This window comes from Epinephelus fuscoguttatus, linkage group LG24 (assembly GCF_011397635.1).
Source record: "Epinephelus fuscoguttatus linkage group LG24, E.fuscoguttatus.final_Chr_v1".
NCBI classification, from domain to species: domain Eukaryota; kingdom Metazoa; phylum Chordata; class Actinopteri; order Perciformes; family Serranidae; genus Epinephelus; species Epinephelus fuscoguttatus.
In genome coordinates this window covers 15,992,016-16,010,344 of record NC_064775.1, presented here as the reverse complement: position 1 = coordinate 16,010,344, position 18,329 = coordinate 15,992,016, and the positions used below count along the sequence as shown (strand labels likewise).

Below are 18,329 nucleotides of genomic sequence, written 5' to 3'. Positions count from 1 at the left end.
CCCACACCACACATGTTTCCCACTGTGGGACATTTGCAATTATTGGCCGGAAACTACCCTCAAACTAATGTGGTAAAACTGAGGATGGGCAATTAACAGTGGTAATGGTAATATGAGCCATAATGGGATATTAAGACTTTCAAGACCTGACATGAATTTGAATGAATGATACAGTATGTGGGCGGCACGGTGGTGTGGTGGTTAGCACTCTCGCCTCACAGCAAGAGGGTTGCCGGTTCGATCCCGGGCGTGGGAGCCCTTCTGTGCGGAGTTTGCATGTTCTCCCCGTGTCAGCGTGGGTTCTCTCCGGGCACTCCGGCTTCCTCCCACAGTCCAAAGACATGCAGATTGGGGACTAGGTTAACTGATAACTCTAAATTGTCCGTAGGTGTGAATGTGAGCGTGAATGGTTGTCTGTCTCTATGTGTCAGCCCTGCGATAGTCTGGCGACCTGTCCAGGGTGTACCCCGCCTCTCGCCCGATGTAGCTGGGATAGGCTCCAGCCCCCCCGCGACCCTCAAGAGGATGAAGCGGTTAGAAGATGAAGATACAGTATGTGCTCTGCCTTTGACATTTGTTTAGACTAAATATTTATCATCTTGTATCACACAAGTACAATATTTACCATCTTCTCGAGGGGTGGACTTTCCTGTGTCGCTTTAAGTCAATTGGAGCAACAAATGTCAAGCATCACATGTGTGTTATCACACTTACCATGATGAGAATCTGAATAAAATTCACGTAGCAAACCTCAAAACACCAGAGGCCACAGTGTGCGCAGTATGGGGACTTCTGCTTCGGTTTCTGGAATTTCTTGACCAACTAAAATTACTGGAGGTGTTGTAAATACAGAAGAGTTGTACAGTAAGTGCGCAGTTTACTGGACTTCAAGGTAATAATTAGAAATAAGTGTGAGTTTCAAAAAGGAAGAAAAAGTAGTCAGACTTACTCATTCAATGCGACCTCAGCTTTTACTACAGTAGTATTGTAAAGTGACCTTGGGTTTCTTGAAAGGCACTATATAAATTAAAGTTATTATTATTATTATTATTATTAGTCAAATTGACTAATAAAATATTCACTCTCTCATGAATTATCAGTATGTTTAACCCTGAATGTCCAGCATTATAAATATAGTCTGTTTTCATATTGTGTAAATATCTATTCATCTACAGCCTGACACTTAAGGACTTCTCTCTGTTGATACATTTCCTTTAAGGCATTAATTCATTCCATAAATCCCCAGATGATATAATCAATGTGTTGCTGGCAGGCTCTCTAGAAAAACCCTACCCTCTCTCTGTCTCTCTCCTCCCTCTCTCTGCAACCTATCAGTTTCATTATCATTGAAGCACTGAGGCCGCCCTTTAAAAGCACGTCAGAGGCTTAAACTGAAAGTGTTGTCTGTAGAGCTGTAGAAGAAGATGATGTGGATCCTGATACTCACCGGTCTGCTGTTTAAAGGTAAGTGACACTCACAGGTGAGAGCGAGCCATTCTATAGTCACTGCTGTAGGTTTTTTTTTTTATATTACAGAATAGACTCCAGCCTTGCAGTCAGATTATCATGTTGCCTAAATTAAATCTATTTGTAATATCATTATTATTATCATTGTGTTAAGAAAGCATGTGACATTCAGAGCATTGATTGACATTCTCACTCCAACCTTGTCACATATTGACGTTTGGTCACGGGCTGTTCATGTTCACATACGGCCTGCAAGGTACCCTGTGTGCGTTGCTTGGTGACGTTCTGGGGCGCTGTATCAAGTTCGGTTTGTTACATGCATTGTCTTCTTTCAAAATACACTTCCGTATTCACAGGAAATTTAACGTTTACATCCAGTCTCTTTCAAAAGAAACACGGCAAATTTCCAATTTTTGACATTAAAGGACACCTTTTTTCGTATGTATCTGACACTGCAAGTCACTGCCCAAGCACCGGATTTTGACGACTTTGGAGTGAAAGACAGCCAAGCACAGAGCTGTTGCGGCTGACCCTTGATCAGGGACCTCCATGTTGAGAGCCGAGTGCAGACAATCCTGACTCAGACTCTGAATTCAAGTTATGCTCTGAATGTCACATGCAGCTCCTTTAAATTAAATTATTAATTACATTCAAAGGGCTTGGAAAGACATTTTATTAAACTAATCTACTGAAGCATAACAAAAGGTTGTTTTACTTTTCGTCATGCATTCACTGAAATTCAGCTGTTTTTATTTTCAGCCTGCACGTCGCAGATCACTAATTATGGAAATAAAACAGCTGACTACGGTGGGGAAGCGCACTACAGGTGCACAGCAGCCAACACAGCAGGTGCGGAAGCTTTCTTTGGTCTCTTTAAATGCCAGTTTTTATTGTGAAGATGTGACCAGTGGTGGTGGAAGTAAACAAAACAAGTAAAAGTAGCAAAAATACTCCATCACAGCTTAAGTCTGCATTGAAATGTAGCTTAATTAAAGTATATAATCAGAAAAAACGTATTACAAATAAAAGTGCTCTGCAAAAATACAGCCCCTGTTAAACAATCATATATTATTTCATTAGATTATTATTACTGATGTATTGATGTAAAAGAAGGAATTTTGATGTGGTAGTTGGTTGAGATGGAGTGGGTTTGTATCCATTTTGTTAATCAGACTACAACTAATGATATTTTTTATGATGGATTAATCTGTTGAATATGTTCCCCATTCAACTGGTTGTTAAGTTTGTATAAATTACATAAAATGTCATGACAATGTTAACCAGAGCCTATAGTGACACCTTGACCTCAAAAGTATTAAAAAATAAATCCAAATGATTAAAATATTTGAAAGTAAAAGCCGCAGATCCTTACATTTTAAAAGATGGAACCACAAAATGTATTTGTATGAAAAATGACATCGGTGATTATCAAAATAGTGGCCAATTAATTTTCTGCCAACTGACGAATCAATCATTGCAGCTATACTTCATTAGTGTTGTTTGGTAACTAACCATATAATAAAATATTCAAGTAAAATACAAGTACCTCAGACTTGTACTTGAGTAAATGTGTTGATTGGATGATTACCATTTCCAACAGGTGTCCTCCAGGTCACGTGGCAGAGGCTTTTCAAGGACGACTCCATTGAGAATTTGGCGACCTACAGCAAGCGGTTTGGACAGCAAGTAAATCAGCCTTACAGGGGCAAAGTGATCTTCACAGAGGCGTCTCTCCAGTCAACATCCATTATCCTGAAGAATGTAACCTGGGGGGATGAAAGCTGTTATATTTGCTCATTCAATGTGTATCCTGATGGGTCCAAACGAAAACAGACTTGCCTCACGGTGCAAGGTAAATTGCAGCAAATTTGCATCGAGTAGGAATTCTAGAAATAGACAGATTTCAAAGAATAAACATTAAACATTGTTTTTGCTGATTGAAACCCTCCAAATGACCAGTTTCAATTCTCTGTTAAGGCATATCCGAGGTGAAAACAGCTGTGCATGCCTCCAGTGAGCCTGAGGAAGAAGACACGGAGGTCGTGTTCAGCTGCTCTGCTACAGGTAAACCAGCTCCGACCATTCGGTGGGAATTCTCACCTCCTGCCACCGAATCAGAACCAGTGCAGCCTACTACAGTAACAAACAGTGACCACACCTTTACCAGCAGCAGCAACCTGACTCTGCAAGTACCTCCAGAGTGGAAGGGACAGGTGGACTGTGTGCTGAACAATGGACAAAGGCGGGAGATGATCCTGTTCTCTTTACCTCCGAGGAAGACGGAAGGTATGCATGTCAATTGTTTTGTATAGACAAAAAAAAATGTGTAATTGTGTACACTCTTAGAAATAAGGGTTCCAAAAGTGTTCCTCCTGAAGAGCCAAGGGTCTACCCAGAACCATTTGCTTCTCAAGAACCTTTTTTTTTTTTTTTTTACCAAAAAAAAAAAAAAAGGTGTTAAAGATCCCCACCCTAAAATATTTAAATGTTTACGCATGTCTTAAATGGTATTTTTAGATGAAGATGTATCTGGAATCCCTTTAATCCATTCATTTTACTTGCGTTCTGCTATAGTTAATATCTTTAGAATCATTTCATGCCATGCGGTTTTTACGGTACCTACGGCATTTCGTATTCGCTTCTAATTTGAACTGAGTTTTGGCTCCAAACCCTACTGCACCATTGAAATAGTAAAGACCGTAGTGGTGGTGGTCACACAAAATCTCCACCCCCTAAAAATGCGATGTTTCCTCATACAGCAGTTCATACGATATATTACAAATCAGCGCCCTATGAATGACAATACGTATGAAATCTAAAGTTATTTAATAATGTACGTATGTGGGATTTAGGCAAGCACAGTCACTTTGATTAGGTTAAGAAAAAGTAATATTTTGATGATGTACCTTCAAATAACTCAGAGTTCTAGGCTAGTGAAGGAGTGACTCCTACTCCGCCTCTGATTGGCTTTCCTTGACATTCTTACCCTATAGTCCTAACTGATCCCACTCTTCTTGCCTAAACCTAACCGTCTAATGAAAGCTACAAGCACTTGCAAATTCCTTTACCATCCAAGGATGCACAAAGTCTCTTGGGGTAAAGTCCTGTGTTTTGTGACCCATCCAAACCCCCAACCTGCCTTGTTATGTGGGTTACTTCCTTCTTTGTGCCCATCAGTGAATTGGTAATGTGATCGCAGCCTTCCCAAATTACTGGCTCATTATAATATGGGTTTGATACGAATTTTGGTGCATTACTTTTCATAGGTATACATAGGAATAGTGCTTGAGAACAACCTGAAAAACGTGATTGTGAACCATTAGTGTTGTGACCCAAGGCTTCTGGAGGTGGTTCCTTGGGCCCCAGACTGACATGTTAATCTAAAACCATGTGTAGAGGGGGAGAGATCTATGGGTAATGTAGTCAATTACTAATACAAGAGCTCCCCTTGGTAGGTTTAAGATGAAAACTTTGTAATATGTACAATGCTCTCCATTGATGACACATCCTTGATTAAAATAATTCCACTCAAAACTGGTGGAAACATGGTCGCTTGATTGCTCCAAGAATCCTTAACAGTACCGGTTCAAGAACCAGAGCTAATTTGGTGGAAATGGTGTATTGGGGGGTTCTGGGTGGAACCTTTCACACATTATTCTAGGTATAATCCTTTATGTTGCACTCTATGTAGGACCCTCTGAAAAGGTTCGAGGTGCTGCCTTTTAAAAAGGTTCATCAAGGAACCAAAAAGGGGTTCTCCCATGGGAACAAGCCAAGGAACTCTAAATGGTTCTAATAAGCACCTTTATTTGTAAGGGTGTAGCTGTAGTGTGTTTGCTTTTTGAAGTTACCAGCCTATAACATAAGATGAACTTCCTAGACATTCCCAGCAATGTGTTTACAGTTATTATGCCAACTGACTGGAAGGGAAGGCACATTGCACCACACCTTTCCCACAGTGTTGACCAGGAACAAACAAGTTTCAACATTTTATTTTTGGTGTGCCAGTTAGCCGACTAATTAACCATTAGTAATCGTATTATGATTAGCTTTGTGGTCAATCGCAATACAAGTATGTCTGAGAAGTGATACAATTACTATAAGTAGCCTGGTTGTGTAACTTCTCAGAAATACTTCCGCTGAACCAAGAACTCAATTCGCTATTGTCTGGTCTGGGAAATGCTCAGTGAATGCACTTCAGTGATCTGAGTCTGACTACGTACAAACAGTAAACAGACTTTTGGTCTCTGTGTGCGTCAGCAGTGCAGTGACTCATTAAAATCAGATTTGGTTTCACTTTCACTTCCAGCTGCATTTCATGCACAAAAGTAACTCATATCACAGTAATATGAGTCGGGTCTTTTGCTCTCTGGGGAGGTCATCTGACAGATCAGGGAAATGAATTATTAGCATGTAAAAGTAAGAATGTCACCTTGAAAATTTCCCCTACCTCTTCTGGGGAATTCTACTTGTATGACTAACCTCGAGGTGTGTGTCTCCAGGGAAAACACTGTCGTCATCAGGGATTGCACTCGTGATTGCTGCAGTGATGTTTATTTGCTTCATCATTGCTGCTGCTGCAATGAAGCGAAAAAGGTAAGATATTTGACACAAAGACATTTGTTAATGTACCTGTGGCATAATTCTCCCCATGGGTAAAATATAATTAACTTTCCTCTCTTCCTGGCAGGTTAAAGGGTACCAGAAGAAGTGACGTTTAACGAGCTTCTGGAATTTGACACAGCTAACATTCAAGCATGCAAGCATTATAAAAATCTGCTTTTTTGGCATCAAAAGTTTAGAGGTATAACAGTGAGTTAAGCTAAAAGCTGGTGTCCAAGATTCCACCAGCAGCTTTCAAAATAACCATTTCTTTTTCATTTCAATGCTCAGCACTTTAACTTTTTGGAGCTAAAAGCAAAGCATATTTTGGGCTTTGTAGAATGTGACAATGCAACAACAGTGACCAGTTTTTGATTCTGACATATGGACACAAATACATGGTTTACAAAGAGTCTATATTTGAGTTGATTTAATCACATGTAGAGCTCTGAAGCAGGTAACTTCACTCTAACTCAGAGTCACAGTGACTGCAACACAGTGCAATAGTAAAGGTTTGATTCAAGATAATCTAACAGGCAGATGACCAGAATACAAGCTGATGTGTTTTGATGACAAGGAAATGTTGTATGGGGCTAGACCGCCATCTAGTGTGCTTTGTCAGGAACTAGAGAAAGGAGGAGGAAGATGAGCCCAAGTCTAACCAAGGAATACAATAGATTGAAATTGTTTGCACAACAAATTCGAACTATTTATGAAGTGATCAATGAAGTTGACATGTGAAGCAATCAGTGATCAGTGATGACTTTAATCCAGATCAGCGTATTTAGGCTGTATCAAACTATATGTATATTTATCTATAAACTTTAAATTATACGAGACATATTACAAAATAGACATGATATATAAGTGTGTTAGGAATGTTGCACTTTTCTTGCAGTTTTGCACTTTAGTGTTCAATGTTTATTTGTTGCTCTGTCAAACACTGTATTATTAACCTGTGCTGTGCATTATGTTTTAATTTATTCTCTTTACTTAAATGTATTTATTTTTGCTCAGTTAATTAAACTGTGATGTTTACTTGTTATGAGTGGTTTCACTTGTGAATAATGTTTTTCATGTCCTGGATTATATCTAGAGGAAGTAACACTCCTGACATCAAGGGCCTAGGTTTTGTTTCAATGTTGGGGCAAACATGTGAAGCAGGGTTTGGGGTCCTCCAGAGTAAAATTTTGCGGCATCAAACACTTGATTTTTTTATGCACCAGTCTATGGTGGAAATGTCTTTATTTATTTCAGAATAAAAGTCTTTAATGTTTTTACTGGGGGGAGCAAATGCACATATTGAGGGGATGTGCACGCTGCCTCCTGACATGTACAATGGGATTACAGCAGATATGAAGAAGTAGGAAAGCAATTAATAACAGGACTAAATGAAGAAAAGCACAGTATTTCATGAGGGAATGTACTTAGAAAGACAACAAGGAATATTCATAAACCTCTATTTATTTAATTAAGAGTAACAGGAATAACAGAGAGAACTTAGTCCTTTTTTTGTTTCCGCCACACTCCGGTCCAGTAGGTGGCGGTAAAGCACATGAAAGCTGCCATTAAAACTTAAACAAAAGTAAGCAAGAAAGACTTTCAGATGTCAGCGGGAGCTACATTATGCCGAAATATGCCACAACATGCAGTTATATTTTTAATTTGTGCTTTGGGACTCATTCAGAAAGGTAAGTAGCAGAGAAAACTGTGTAAACCTGCTGCACATAGAGACAACTTCCGCATATTGACAGTAGATACAGTACAGTAAGAAGTAAAAATGTGTCCCCAGGCAGTCATGCATTTCCTGTGCTCGGTGTGAGTCTTTCAGAAAGATGAGGAAGTGATACATAAATCTGTCTTTCTCATATTTTATACAGTACAGGCCTGTATTTGATTTATTTCTCTTTACCACAGCTGTGTAACTGCTGTGTTGTTCATTGTAGTTTCGGCGGTTCACACTATTGCAGTGTGCAAACACGTTTTGCAGGGCAGGTACTCATGTGGAGAACAGGGCACCCCTTCCGCATCTTTTTATTTTTATTTGATGTTTTATTTTTATCTATTTGTGTATTTCTGCATATGTGCTGATGCAAAAAGTAAATAAATAAATGGTTGTTTTTTTTTAATGCTTACAAGTGCGCCCTGCAGGGAGGTTTATACCTGCTCTTGACCTATACCCTCTTGACCTTGAGTCTTGTCAAGATGTAAGAAGTTTATTGTCATATGCACAGAAAAAAAACTCAATGGTTTACACCATACAATGGAATTCTAAATTGCCAATCTCCCTTCACACAAAAACAGTAATAAAGTCTACCTTCAATCAAAGGTAGATTTTAAGAAGAAAAAATAAGATTGAGCATGGCTGAGGACATTGGTTGGCATGCAAAATAGTCAGCAGACATTCATTGTATTTACCATGTATGTACACTGGGTGGCGCTGTATTGATATTTTTTTAAGATGAGGAAATGGACATTTATTCAAGCTGTGTGTCAGACAGGTGACGCCGGGTGAAACATCTCAAGTAGCAGCAAGTAACGGGCATAGGTCCTACACCAAATTTCCTCAGCTTCCTCTCCTCTTTATTCTCCTCTTCTCAATTTTTCCTCCTCCTCTTCTCATTGTCTTCTCCGCCTTCCTGTTTTAAATAGTCACGCGTTTATTCTTATAATGCTCTTCTAAATAAGCTTTAGATATTCTCAGAGAATTCCACTGAACAGATGCGTACACCTGAGCGCTCTTCCTCTCCTCCTCTGCACTCTTTACACACCGCAGCCCCAAACTGCAGGTCATTTTATTTGTTCAAAATAATTACCAGAGATGCAACGTGGGGGATATAATCTTTATTTAAAAATTATAATGATGCCTGGAAGTGAGAAGACAATTCGTCTGTCTCTGCCCGCACCGGGGAGCTAGTGACCTAGCATAGCGTGTTATTGCCAAATTTAGGCAACTGGAACAACAGTACCAGTGAATTATATACTGTAAAATGTGTGTATAAATTAGGGGTGTTGAAATTAATCATTTCTACGATGCATCGCGGTGCGGATATGGACGATTGTGCATCGATGCACTGACTGAGCATAATCGATTATAGCATCCTCACGTTGCTGCTTGATTTTCCGGTCGCGACTGGTTAATAAAGTTGTCGATTTCAAAATAACGTCGTCATAGTAACATCGCATTGAATTGTGGGAGAACAACATCAGTGCAATATGGCGGAGGCAGACGAAACTCATCGAGAGCCAGTAATAAAAAACGCACCTAGTATTTTGAAAGCGGACATCTGGGCACATTTCGGATTTTATGAAATTACCGGGAAGCACGAACTGGACAAGACGCACGCTGTGTGTAAAGTCTGTCACACAAAAATTAAATATCTTGGAAATACAACTAACTTGAGGAATCACGTTAGCCGTTTTCACTCCGAGAAGCTAACGCCTGCCACCGTGAAGGAAAGACCGGATCCAGCTCAGCCAAGAATTGATGAAAAACTGTCAATTTTGCCGCCGAATGCTGAGAAAGCTAAAAGAATCACCCAGTCTGTGGCGGCTTTCATAGCTAAGGATCTACGGCCTTATTCGGTTGTGGAAAACTCCGGGTTTCGCCACCTGTTGAAGACGCTGGAGCCACGGTATAAGCTTCCTTCACGTAGCCACTTCACAGACAAAGTCTACAATGAAACTAAAGGCCAGGTAATGGCGTCAATGAGCCAAGCTAGTCGAGTAGCCATAACATGTGATTCCTGGACGTCTGTTGCGACCGAGTCTTATTTAACAGTAACGGTGCATTACGTTAACGAGGACTGGCAGATTTTGTCGCACGTGCTGCAAACGAGAGCCGTGTACGAGTCTCACACAGGTGCTCATCTGGCCGAGCTGCTGTCTCATGTTGTGGAAGAATGGCAGCTGTCAGAGAAAGATGTAGTGCTGGTGACAGACAACGCGTCTAATATGATTGTTGCAGCTCAAGTCGGAAAATTCCCTCATGTGAAATGCTTTGCCCATAAGCTGAATCTCGCGTCCCAGAGGGCGCTTCAGGTGTCCACGCTCTCCAGGCTTCTGGGCAGAGTGCGACGGATAACAACATTATTCCACCGCAGCACTATAGCGAACCACACTTTGAAAGTGAAACAGAAATGTCTGGGCCTGAAAAATCATAAGCTGCTAACTGATATTGCCACAAGGTGGAACAGTGCATACGGCATGGTCGAGAGGTTCTTGGAGCAATAACCTGCAATCTGTGCCACCTTGCTGTCTCCAGAGGTGAGGAGAGGACAGTCAGACCTCTGCACTCTCAATGAAACAGATGTGTCAAATGCAGAGGACGCTGTGAGTGCATTAAAGCCAATGAAGGATGCAACCACACTGATGTCAGAAGAGAGAGATCTACAGAGGAGTGACCGAGGAGGCTGCATCTTTGGAGGTAATTTTACCAGGTTTCATGTAAAATTTATTAAAACAAACTTAAAATGCTCATAATAGTATTAATAGTAGTTACAAAGAGTGAAAGTTTTTATAAGACAGAAAAAAATTATCTTAATAAATGTGAGCTTGACAGAATAAGTGCTAACTGTTAGTTTAATGCACTTTTCTTTTTTGTGTTCTTTTGTTCAAACCAAGGATGAGAGGACACTCAGGAGGACAGAAGTGGATGAAGCGCCTGGGGGAATGGGGACTCTGGAAGAAGAGAGACCCACAGAGGACAGCCCCTCTGCTCCCAAAAGAAAGGCCCCATCATCACTGCTTGTGAGTTTGCTGGGACAGTCCTTCACTGACACTGAAGGTACAGTAGAACCAAAGACCCCCTATGCCAGGGCTGAAGAGGAAATGGAGAGATACTGTAAAGCCCCAGCTCTCCCTCTAACTGAGGATCCTTTAAACTGGTGGCGTGTCCAGGAGGTCACATTTCCTCGTCTCTCAGCTGTCAAAGCGGTACTTGTGTATCCCAGGCACAAGCGTGTCTGCAGAGCGAGTTTTCTCCACTGCAGGAGATGTTGTCACTGCAAAGAGAAGTGCTCTCAAGCCAGAACATGTGGATCAACTGGTGTTCTTACAGAAGAACCTACAAATTCCCAAATGCTGATCAGTGAGCCATGTTTGTGATATTTGGCACATTCAGGAAGTGCCCTGTGTCCAGTGCTGCTATTTGAAAACCTTTTTGTAGATTACAGCACTAGAATGCTTTGTTTTGAGGATTGACCATTTCCACACAATGGGTAGGCTAGGCCTATACTCTTTATTTCAGTTTACAATTGGATTTAATATTAGGAGCTTCTGTTAACATTTTTGATATCATAAACAGTACACTACACTGTATAAACTAGTAGTTCATTGCTACCTGTGGTTTGTTGTGTTCAGACACATTGTGATGTTTGCCACATTCAGGAAGTACCCTGTTTTACAGTAGAAGACAGATTTATGTGTGGTTTAGGGAGGATGACCATTTTCACACAAAGATTATAGGTAGTTGGCTACTAGGCTTCTACAATTTATTTTGGTTTAAAGCCTAATTTGCTGTTCATACATTGACATTTATGTTATTTGTGTTTATGTTATTTATGTTTTTGAAGAAGAAGTACACTGTGCTTTATTGATGCTATTTTAGTATTTACTGTTAGAAATACTGCTGTTGCTTGCTTTGTTCAGACTCAAGTCATATTTCTGATGCTTGCCACATTCAAGACATTCAGTGTCCTTTTTTGAGTACAGGACAGTTGCTAAAGGTTGCAGCTGGCCTGCAGAAGTATTTGTTTTATTTAATTTAATTCATTTATTTTGGTTTATTAAGACATCGATGTTACTTACCGGTAATCCTGAAGCACTTTCTAATAAAGAAGGGAGTTCATATTTATCTGACTGCTTGTATTAATTGATTAAAAAAGTAACCATGCTCAGTAATATAGGAAATTAAGAATGCAGTGCATCGTGATACATCGTGGAATCGAATCGAATCGAATCGTTAACAGGATAATCGTAATCGAATCGAATCGGGAGACCAGTGAAGATGCACAGCCCTAGTATAAATCCAGTTTTCTGATTCAAACCCCATATAAGACATGTTTTGTCCAGTAAAGTGAATCTGTGGAGTTTCATGGACTGTATGAACTGTCCTCCCTGCAGGTCTAGCAGCTGTGATAGAGACTCAGCAGACTGTGATGGCAGCAGTGGGAGAAGACGCTCTTTTAAACTGTCAGCTGATGCAACCTAAAGATGTTCTTCAAATTAGATGGCAGAAAGTTTTACCTGAGAGGGTGAAGAATCTTGCATCTTACAACAAATACTTTGTTAGGGATGTAAATCCTGACTTTAGAGATAAAATGGAGTTTAAATATGCTGGACTGCAGAACTGTTCCATAGTTATCAGGAGGGTGACGGAGGAAGATGAAGGATGCTATCACTGTGTGTTTAAAATCCACCCTGATAGAGCTCTGACTGGTTCAACCTGCCTCCAACTCTATGGTAAGAACCTTACAGTGTTATTAAAGACATCTCCATCATCCTTAAAGTCTGTCCTGTAAAAACTTGATGTGATGTTTTTAAATGTGTGGTGTGTGCAGAGCTGCATGAACCCGTTCTACATGTCAGAGAATCAAACTCTCCTGAAGAGGCAGTTGTGTCCTGCTCGGCCACAGGTCGACCTGCTCCCACAGTAACACTGACTGTCCCTCACTACAACTCTACCAGTGTCACCAACACCAACGCTACAGTCACTGTCACCGCTACAGCCGTGCTGCCTCGTCTCCATGGCAACAGCACACAGGTTGGATGTGCAGTGCGAGTGCTCTCTGGTCCTCAGATAGAGGTGTTAACCATGATTCCTGAGGTCACGCTGTCGTCTGCTGATGGTGAGAAACACCTCGGCGTTACCTTTTATGTGGTCTCGTGTCAGTCTCACCATTTGATCTGTAGTTGCTTTATGAATGTTGAGTGTTACTAACTTTCCTCTCTTCTCACAGATGTCACTTGGATCACTGTGTTGGTCGTGGTGTCCTGTGTTTGTGTTGCTGCTGCAGTCATCATCATCCTGCTTATAAGGAAACATCAGAACAGGTGATTTTAAACTTTAATCACCTGTCTTGTTGTAACACCAGTGTCTCACAGTTAATATAATAATGATTGACTGAGATCTTTTCAGACAAACCCCACAAATAAATGTTTGTTCAGCACTGACTTTTCTTAAATCCTTCAGTGTGTCACACAGAGACTCTGAGGAGAAGAAGCCACGAAGAACAACCAAAGACACTGAAGAGTGAGACACTTTCCTACTGTTGTTATGAATTAAACATAAATAATTCTTCACTAAATGATTTCTGTCCTCTGTTTATTTGAGAGTTTATTTTCCTGCCAACTACCAACTTGTCCTTATACGTGGATATTTGTACATGAAGTCATTCTTATGAACTCACAGTCAGCATGTTTATTCCTCTGTTGTTCAGAGGAATTCAGTTATAAACTTAAGTATGGTGTAATGTAATAATGTGAATGTCTTCTTCTACTTCAAGGAACGGAGTACTTGTAGCCATGCAGGTCAGACGACAGACACCTACTGAGAAAAATCAGACAAGGGACAAGCCAACACCGCCATCTCCAGCAAATGTCCTCTAATATGTCAGACAGACTGTAGTGTCAGTACTCAGACTGTGAGACCTGAACATACAGTGAGAAAATGTGTTTTTACATTTTTATACCATTTCATGTTTATATGATCTTTTTAATAGCATTTGATAATCATTTTCAGGTGTTTTCACATTATTTGTGTATTATATCCCTGAAAAGACCTTCATCGGCTCCATTTCAATGACAGTGCCTTTTGTTCAGATTGATTTGTTCCCAGGTGTGACTCGATGTCAGCAGCAGATTATTAGAAGAAGCTGCACCACGAGGCCACTGAAGGTCAATGTTTACTCACATTCACTGAGAAACTGTTGAGACATCAGACTTATCTTCTGTCTCTGCAGTGAAGTTTGAAGAATAGCTTTGCTAAAGCACCTGACCTGTTAATACCAGCATGTTATAGCACTTTAGACTGAAACGGAAACCTGTTCCAGTCTGGTCAGACCATTGTAGCCTCCTGCACTTTGCTCTCCATGGAAAAAAACGAGTTCTGATATTCTACACCTACACAGCAAATTGGAACGCGTTATGTAAGTTACACCTAGGTGTAATTCACTCCCAAAATTCAATCCCTGCTCCCTATTGGACGAGACCAGCCGGATCTAGACGGAGTCAGGCTAAATCCTCCCTGACTCTTTGCACATAAGTTGCTGTAAGGGAGCTCCCAAACACACACATACACACACACGCACACACACAGGTCCACTTGCTTGGTTTGATTTACTACAATTAGTTTGTTATTGGTGTGATACAGTCCCTGAATGTAGAGTCTGTATATAGAGACTAGTGTGGTAATAATAGTCGAGTGTTGATCAGTTACTGCCTTAATAAACATTTGTGACTTTACCAGAGCAGTCCTCTGTGGTTATTTGTGCATTGTTGTTGTACCAACAGCTGGCTGAGACGGTCAGTGCTCGGGGTCACGCCTTTTAACCTATTTGATTATTCATATTTTACGTATATAAACAATCTTAGATGAATATTCTCCTTTTTGACTAAATACAGGTTCGTCATTGATCCCTGATCCCTGGCTCTGTGCCCCGGAATTATTATTTTACATTAATAATTTATTTTCTCAATTAAATATAATTAATCAGTTTTACTGTCTCTCGCCTTTTTTAACAGTCTCTTGACAATTTGAACCAAAAAGCTAACTGGCTGGAAAAGGGGTTCAACGGGCTCAAGGTAATATGCTGAAATCATGAATGTTGAGTGTTACTAATTTTCCTGTCTTCTCACAGATGTCACTTTGATCACTGTGTTGGTCGTGGTGTCCTGTGTTTGTGTTGCTGCTGCAGTCATTACCATAATGCCATCATAATATAGTAATGATTGATTTTGCTCTTTTTGGACAAAATGCAATGTTTTTTTTCTTTTTTTGTTTTTTTCTTTTTGTTAGGTCACAGGTAATTTTTAGCATGTTTTTGTGTCCTAACACTAAGAAAATGACCAAATCTCAAATTATACTGATACTTCACATCATCTTGTCTTTTCCTCCTGACAATATTACACAGTTTGTACTGGTTTTCATGTCACATAAAGTGTGGTGATGAGGAACGATTATGTGAAAGTGTAAATATGCCAGTATATATCAACAGTTGTGGGAGAAAAACATTTTGTGACCAAACTGAGCGTCTCAGGTTAATTTCAGAGGTCAATAAATTCTCAGGTACTTAGAGAACTGTGATGTTTTGATGTTACTCATTAAACTATGAATTGCTGCTGCCACTGTTACCGTGTCTTCTACTAACAGTAATGACAGGAATAAATTATATTGTGCATAGTTAAATATAAACTATTACCAACTGTGACGCACACTTTTCCACTTCACATACCCGTTTGTGTTTTTGTGGGCTGTCGTCTTATCACACAAAAATGTTACTAGTTGTGTAGTTGAAGTTAAAACTGTGCTCTCTGTACAACACTGACTGGTTTGCTGTTTAAAGGTAAGTTCAGGAGTCCAGCCTGTTTTTCCTTGTCACCAATATAATTCATAGGCTAATGTAGTCTCTTTAAAGGGCTGGGAAGAATTTTACTGAAAATCCAAGAGTATGTTCTGTATTTTATTCACAGTCAGACTTTATCCAACTTTATATTCATCATAGCTACTAAACAGCATAACAAATTGGTATGTTACTCTGACCACTGATTCTTAAATAGCAGTCTTTAGATAGAATTTGATGTCAAGGCTTAATTTTTCTTGTTTTCTAGGGATCTGCTGCTTTTTACTGTGACAATGAACAATGACAACTTTCCCTTAAAGTTTGGTGGAAGGTTCGCTATGTAGCAAAGATGGCCCTCTGTGCAGTCCTCCTTCTCCTTTGTGTGTTGGCAGTCTTTCACAAAGGTGAGGAAGAAGATGAAACAGTCATTTTATATCAGACTGGTTTTTATTTCTCTTAAATCTGAAAGCACAGCTGTGTGACTCTTGTATGTTTGTTGTAGTTGCGAAATTATGTTTTGTTTTAGGGGGTTCATTTGAAAATACTTTTGCATTGGTTACCCAATGACCAGTCAATGCAGCTCATTACATATCAAACACACTGTGACCTGTCCTCCCTGTAGGTCTAGCAGCTGTGATAGAGACTCAGCAGACTGTGATGGCAGCAGTGGGAGAAGAGGCTCTTTTAAACTGTCAGCTGATGCAACCTAAAGATGTTGTTCTCATCACATGGGAGAAAGTTTTACCTGAGGGGGAGCAGAATCTTGCTTCGTTCAGTAAACACTTTGGTGAGAAAGTGAATCCTGACTTTAGAGATAAAGTGGAGTTTAAATATGCTGGACTGCAGAACAGCTCCATAGTTATCAGGAGGGTGACGGAGGAAGATGAAGGATGCTATCACTGTTTGTTTAACACCTACCCTGACGGAGCTCTCACTGGTTCAACCTGCCTCCAACTCTATGGTAAGAACCTTACAGTGTTATTAAAGACATCTCCATCATCCTTAAAGTCTGGCCTGTAAAAACTTGATGTGATGTTTTTAAATGTGTGGTGTGTGCAGAGCTGCATGAACCCGTTCTACATGTCAGAGAATCAAACTCTCCTGAAGAGGCAGTTGTGTCCTGCTCGGCCACAGGTCGACCTGCTCCCACAGTAACACTGACTGTCCCTCACTACAACTCTACCAGTGTCACCAACACCAACGCTACAGTCACTGTCACCGCCACAGCCGTGCTGCCTCGTCTCCATGGCAACAGCACACAGGTTGGATGTGCAGTGCGAGTGCTCTCTGGTCCTCAGATAGAGGTGTTTACCATGATTCCTGAGGTCACACTGTCGTCTGCTGATGGTGAGAAACACCTCGGCGTCACTAAGTGAACCTTTATGTGGTCTCATGTCAGTCTCACCATTTCATCTGGAGTTGCTTTATGAATGCTGAGTGTTACTAATTTTCCTCTCTTCTCACAGATGTCACTTTGATCACTGTGTTGGTCGTGGTGTCCTGTGTTTGTGTTGCTGCTGCAGTCATCATCATCATCCTGCTTATAAGGAAACATCAGAACAGGTGATTTCAAACACCTGTCTTGTTGTAATGCCAGTGACTCACAATTAATATGGTTAACGACTGATTGAGATCATTACAGATAAAAACTCACAAATATTGAACTCGGCTTAATTGTGATGCACTTTACTTTTTGTATGTTTATCATCACTGTTGTTCAGAGTGATTTGGAAACTGACATATCTTGTTTTTATCTGAAGGTCCAAAACACCTTTAATGAGTAAAAAGAACAAGGTGCGTAATAGGATGTCTCCTGGGTAAAGAAAGAAAATGGCTCACCAAAAGAATCATCTCTGATAGCAAGGTGACAGCTGTTTTTACCTTTGCCACAACACTGTCACGCCAAAAAACGAACTTGAAGAAAGCAGCTCCCTGGAGCTTCAACAGTCACATGTAGAGCTCTGAAGCAGGTAACTTCACTCTAACTCAGAGTCACAGTGACTGCAACACAGTGCAACAGTAAAGCTTTGATTCAAACTAATCTAACAGGCAGATGACCAGAATACAAGCTCATGTGTTTTGATGACAACAAGGAAATGTCCTGTGAGGTTATAGCGCCATCTAGTGTGCTTTGTGAGGAGGAAGACGTTCACATGAGCCCAAGTGCGTGCACACAGCACATTTGTATATAACTATAACTGTATGCAGCTATAAAGTTTAATCTACAGTTAACATATTAAATAACACACATGATGTTATTTTCTGCATAATATTTTCTGTGTGTTCTTTATTTTGCACTTGACTCTGTTTTTTTCTGTCTGGACACATTATGTAGTTGTAATTGTGGTAAAGTGTTGACTGTATGTGGGTCAGGTGGGGGTTTTTTTGTCTTTTTTTTTACTCCATCTGCTAGTTTATTTTTGTTTTGTTTATTAAACAGATGTGTTAATGTCATGAGTGGTTTCACTTCTGTTCACTTCATGTTTTTGTTGCCCCTGATTCTTATTTGTGACAGTGAGGTGTTTGTCCAGTGATGTATGTCTCTGGATAGTTAGAGGACGTTAAACTGTCTGGAAACCAAGGCGTCCATGTTCTAAAAACATAACTGAGGAGGCTACAGTTATCATTGAATTATTGGGTTAATTTACAGGGTCACAGTAAAGATCATCCAACACAACTCACTTTAAAAACCTTGCTGGG

General features: G+C 40.2%; 3 protein-coding genes and 1 long non-coding RNA gene across 7 annotated transcripts in view; 3 read left to right on the top strand and 1 right to left on the bottom strand.

The window, feature by feature from the left end:
• The first annotated feature begins 1,362 nt into the window (after positions 1-1,362).
• On the top strand, positions 1,363-7,114 carry LOC125885159 (OX-2 membrane glycoprotein-like). The gene is made up of 6 exons (XM_049570655.1): positions 1,363-1,464; positions 2,227-2,316; positions 3,068-3,319; positions 3,445-3,753; positions 5,970-6,063; positions 6,158-7,114. Exons 1-6 carry the CDS (start codon positions 1,425-1,427, stop codon positions 6,186-6,188), a joined length of 816 nt encoding a protein of 271 aa, XP_049426612.1. The 5' UTR covers positions 1,363-1,424; the 3' UTR covers positions 6,189-7,114.
• Positions 7,115-7,668: 554 nt separating this feature from the next.
• LOC125885240 (OX-2 membrane glycoprotein-like) lies at positions 7,669-15,131 on the top strand. 3 transcript variants are annotated; one of them, XM_049570788.1, is made up of 6 exons: positions 7,669-7,760; positions 12,193-12,531; positions 12,630-12,917; positions 13,029-13,122; positions 13,262-13,321; positions 13,575-14,532. In XM_049570788.1, exons 1-6 carry the CDS (start codon positions 7,676-7,678, stop codon positions 13,675-13,677), a joined length of 969 nt encoding a protein of 322 aa, XP_049426745.1. In that variant the 5' UTR covers positions 7,669-7,675; the 3' UTR covers positions 13,678-14,532. The 3 variants fall into 3 exon arrangements, 2 of the variants coding, with proteins under 2 accessions (XP_049426745.1, XP_049426746.1); XM_049570789.1 differs by lacking the exons at positions 13,029-13,122; positions 13,262-13,321; positions 13,575-14,532 and adding an exon at positions 14,928-15,131; XR_007448837.1 differs by lacking the exons at positions 7,669-7,760; positions 12,630-12,917; positions 13,029-13,122; positions 13,262-13,321; positions 13,575-14,532 and adding exons at positions 9,073-10,495; positions 10,693-10,818 and having other exon boundaries at positions 12,193-12,295.
• The window catches only part of LOC125885244 (uncharacterized), a 35,606-nt gene continuing 28,669 nt past the window's right edge, over positions 11,393-18,329 (bottom strand). Inside the window, exon 3 of the long non-coding RNA XR_007448838.1 lies at positions 11,393-12,276. This is a non-coding gene — a long non-coding RNA (uncharacterized LOC125885244). The remainder of the gene's footprint in view (positions 12,277-18,329) is intronic.
• LOC125885239 (OX-2 membrane glycoprotein-like) overlaps positions 15,504-18,329 on the top strand; it is a 28,183-nt gene continuing 25,357 nt past the window's right edge. Inside the window, exons 1-4 of one of the 2 annotated variants that reach the window (XM_049570786.1) lie at positions 15,504-15,632; positions 15,898-16,033; positions 16,252-16,590; positions 16,689-16,976. In XM_049570786.1, coding sequence (XP_049426743.1) covers positions 15,979-16,033; positions 16,252-16,590; positions 16,689-16,976 — 682 coding nt within the window. In that variant the 5' untranslated portion in view covers positions 15,504-15,632; positions 15,898-15,978. The remainder of the gene's footprint in view (positions 15,633-15,897; positions 16,034-16,251; positions 16,591-16,688; positions 16,977-18,329) is intronic. The other variant, XM_049570787.1, reaches the window with a different exon arrangement.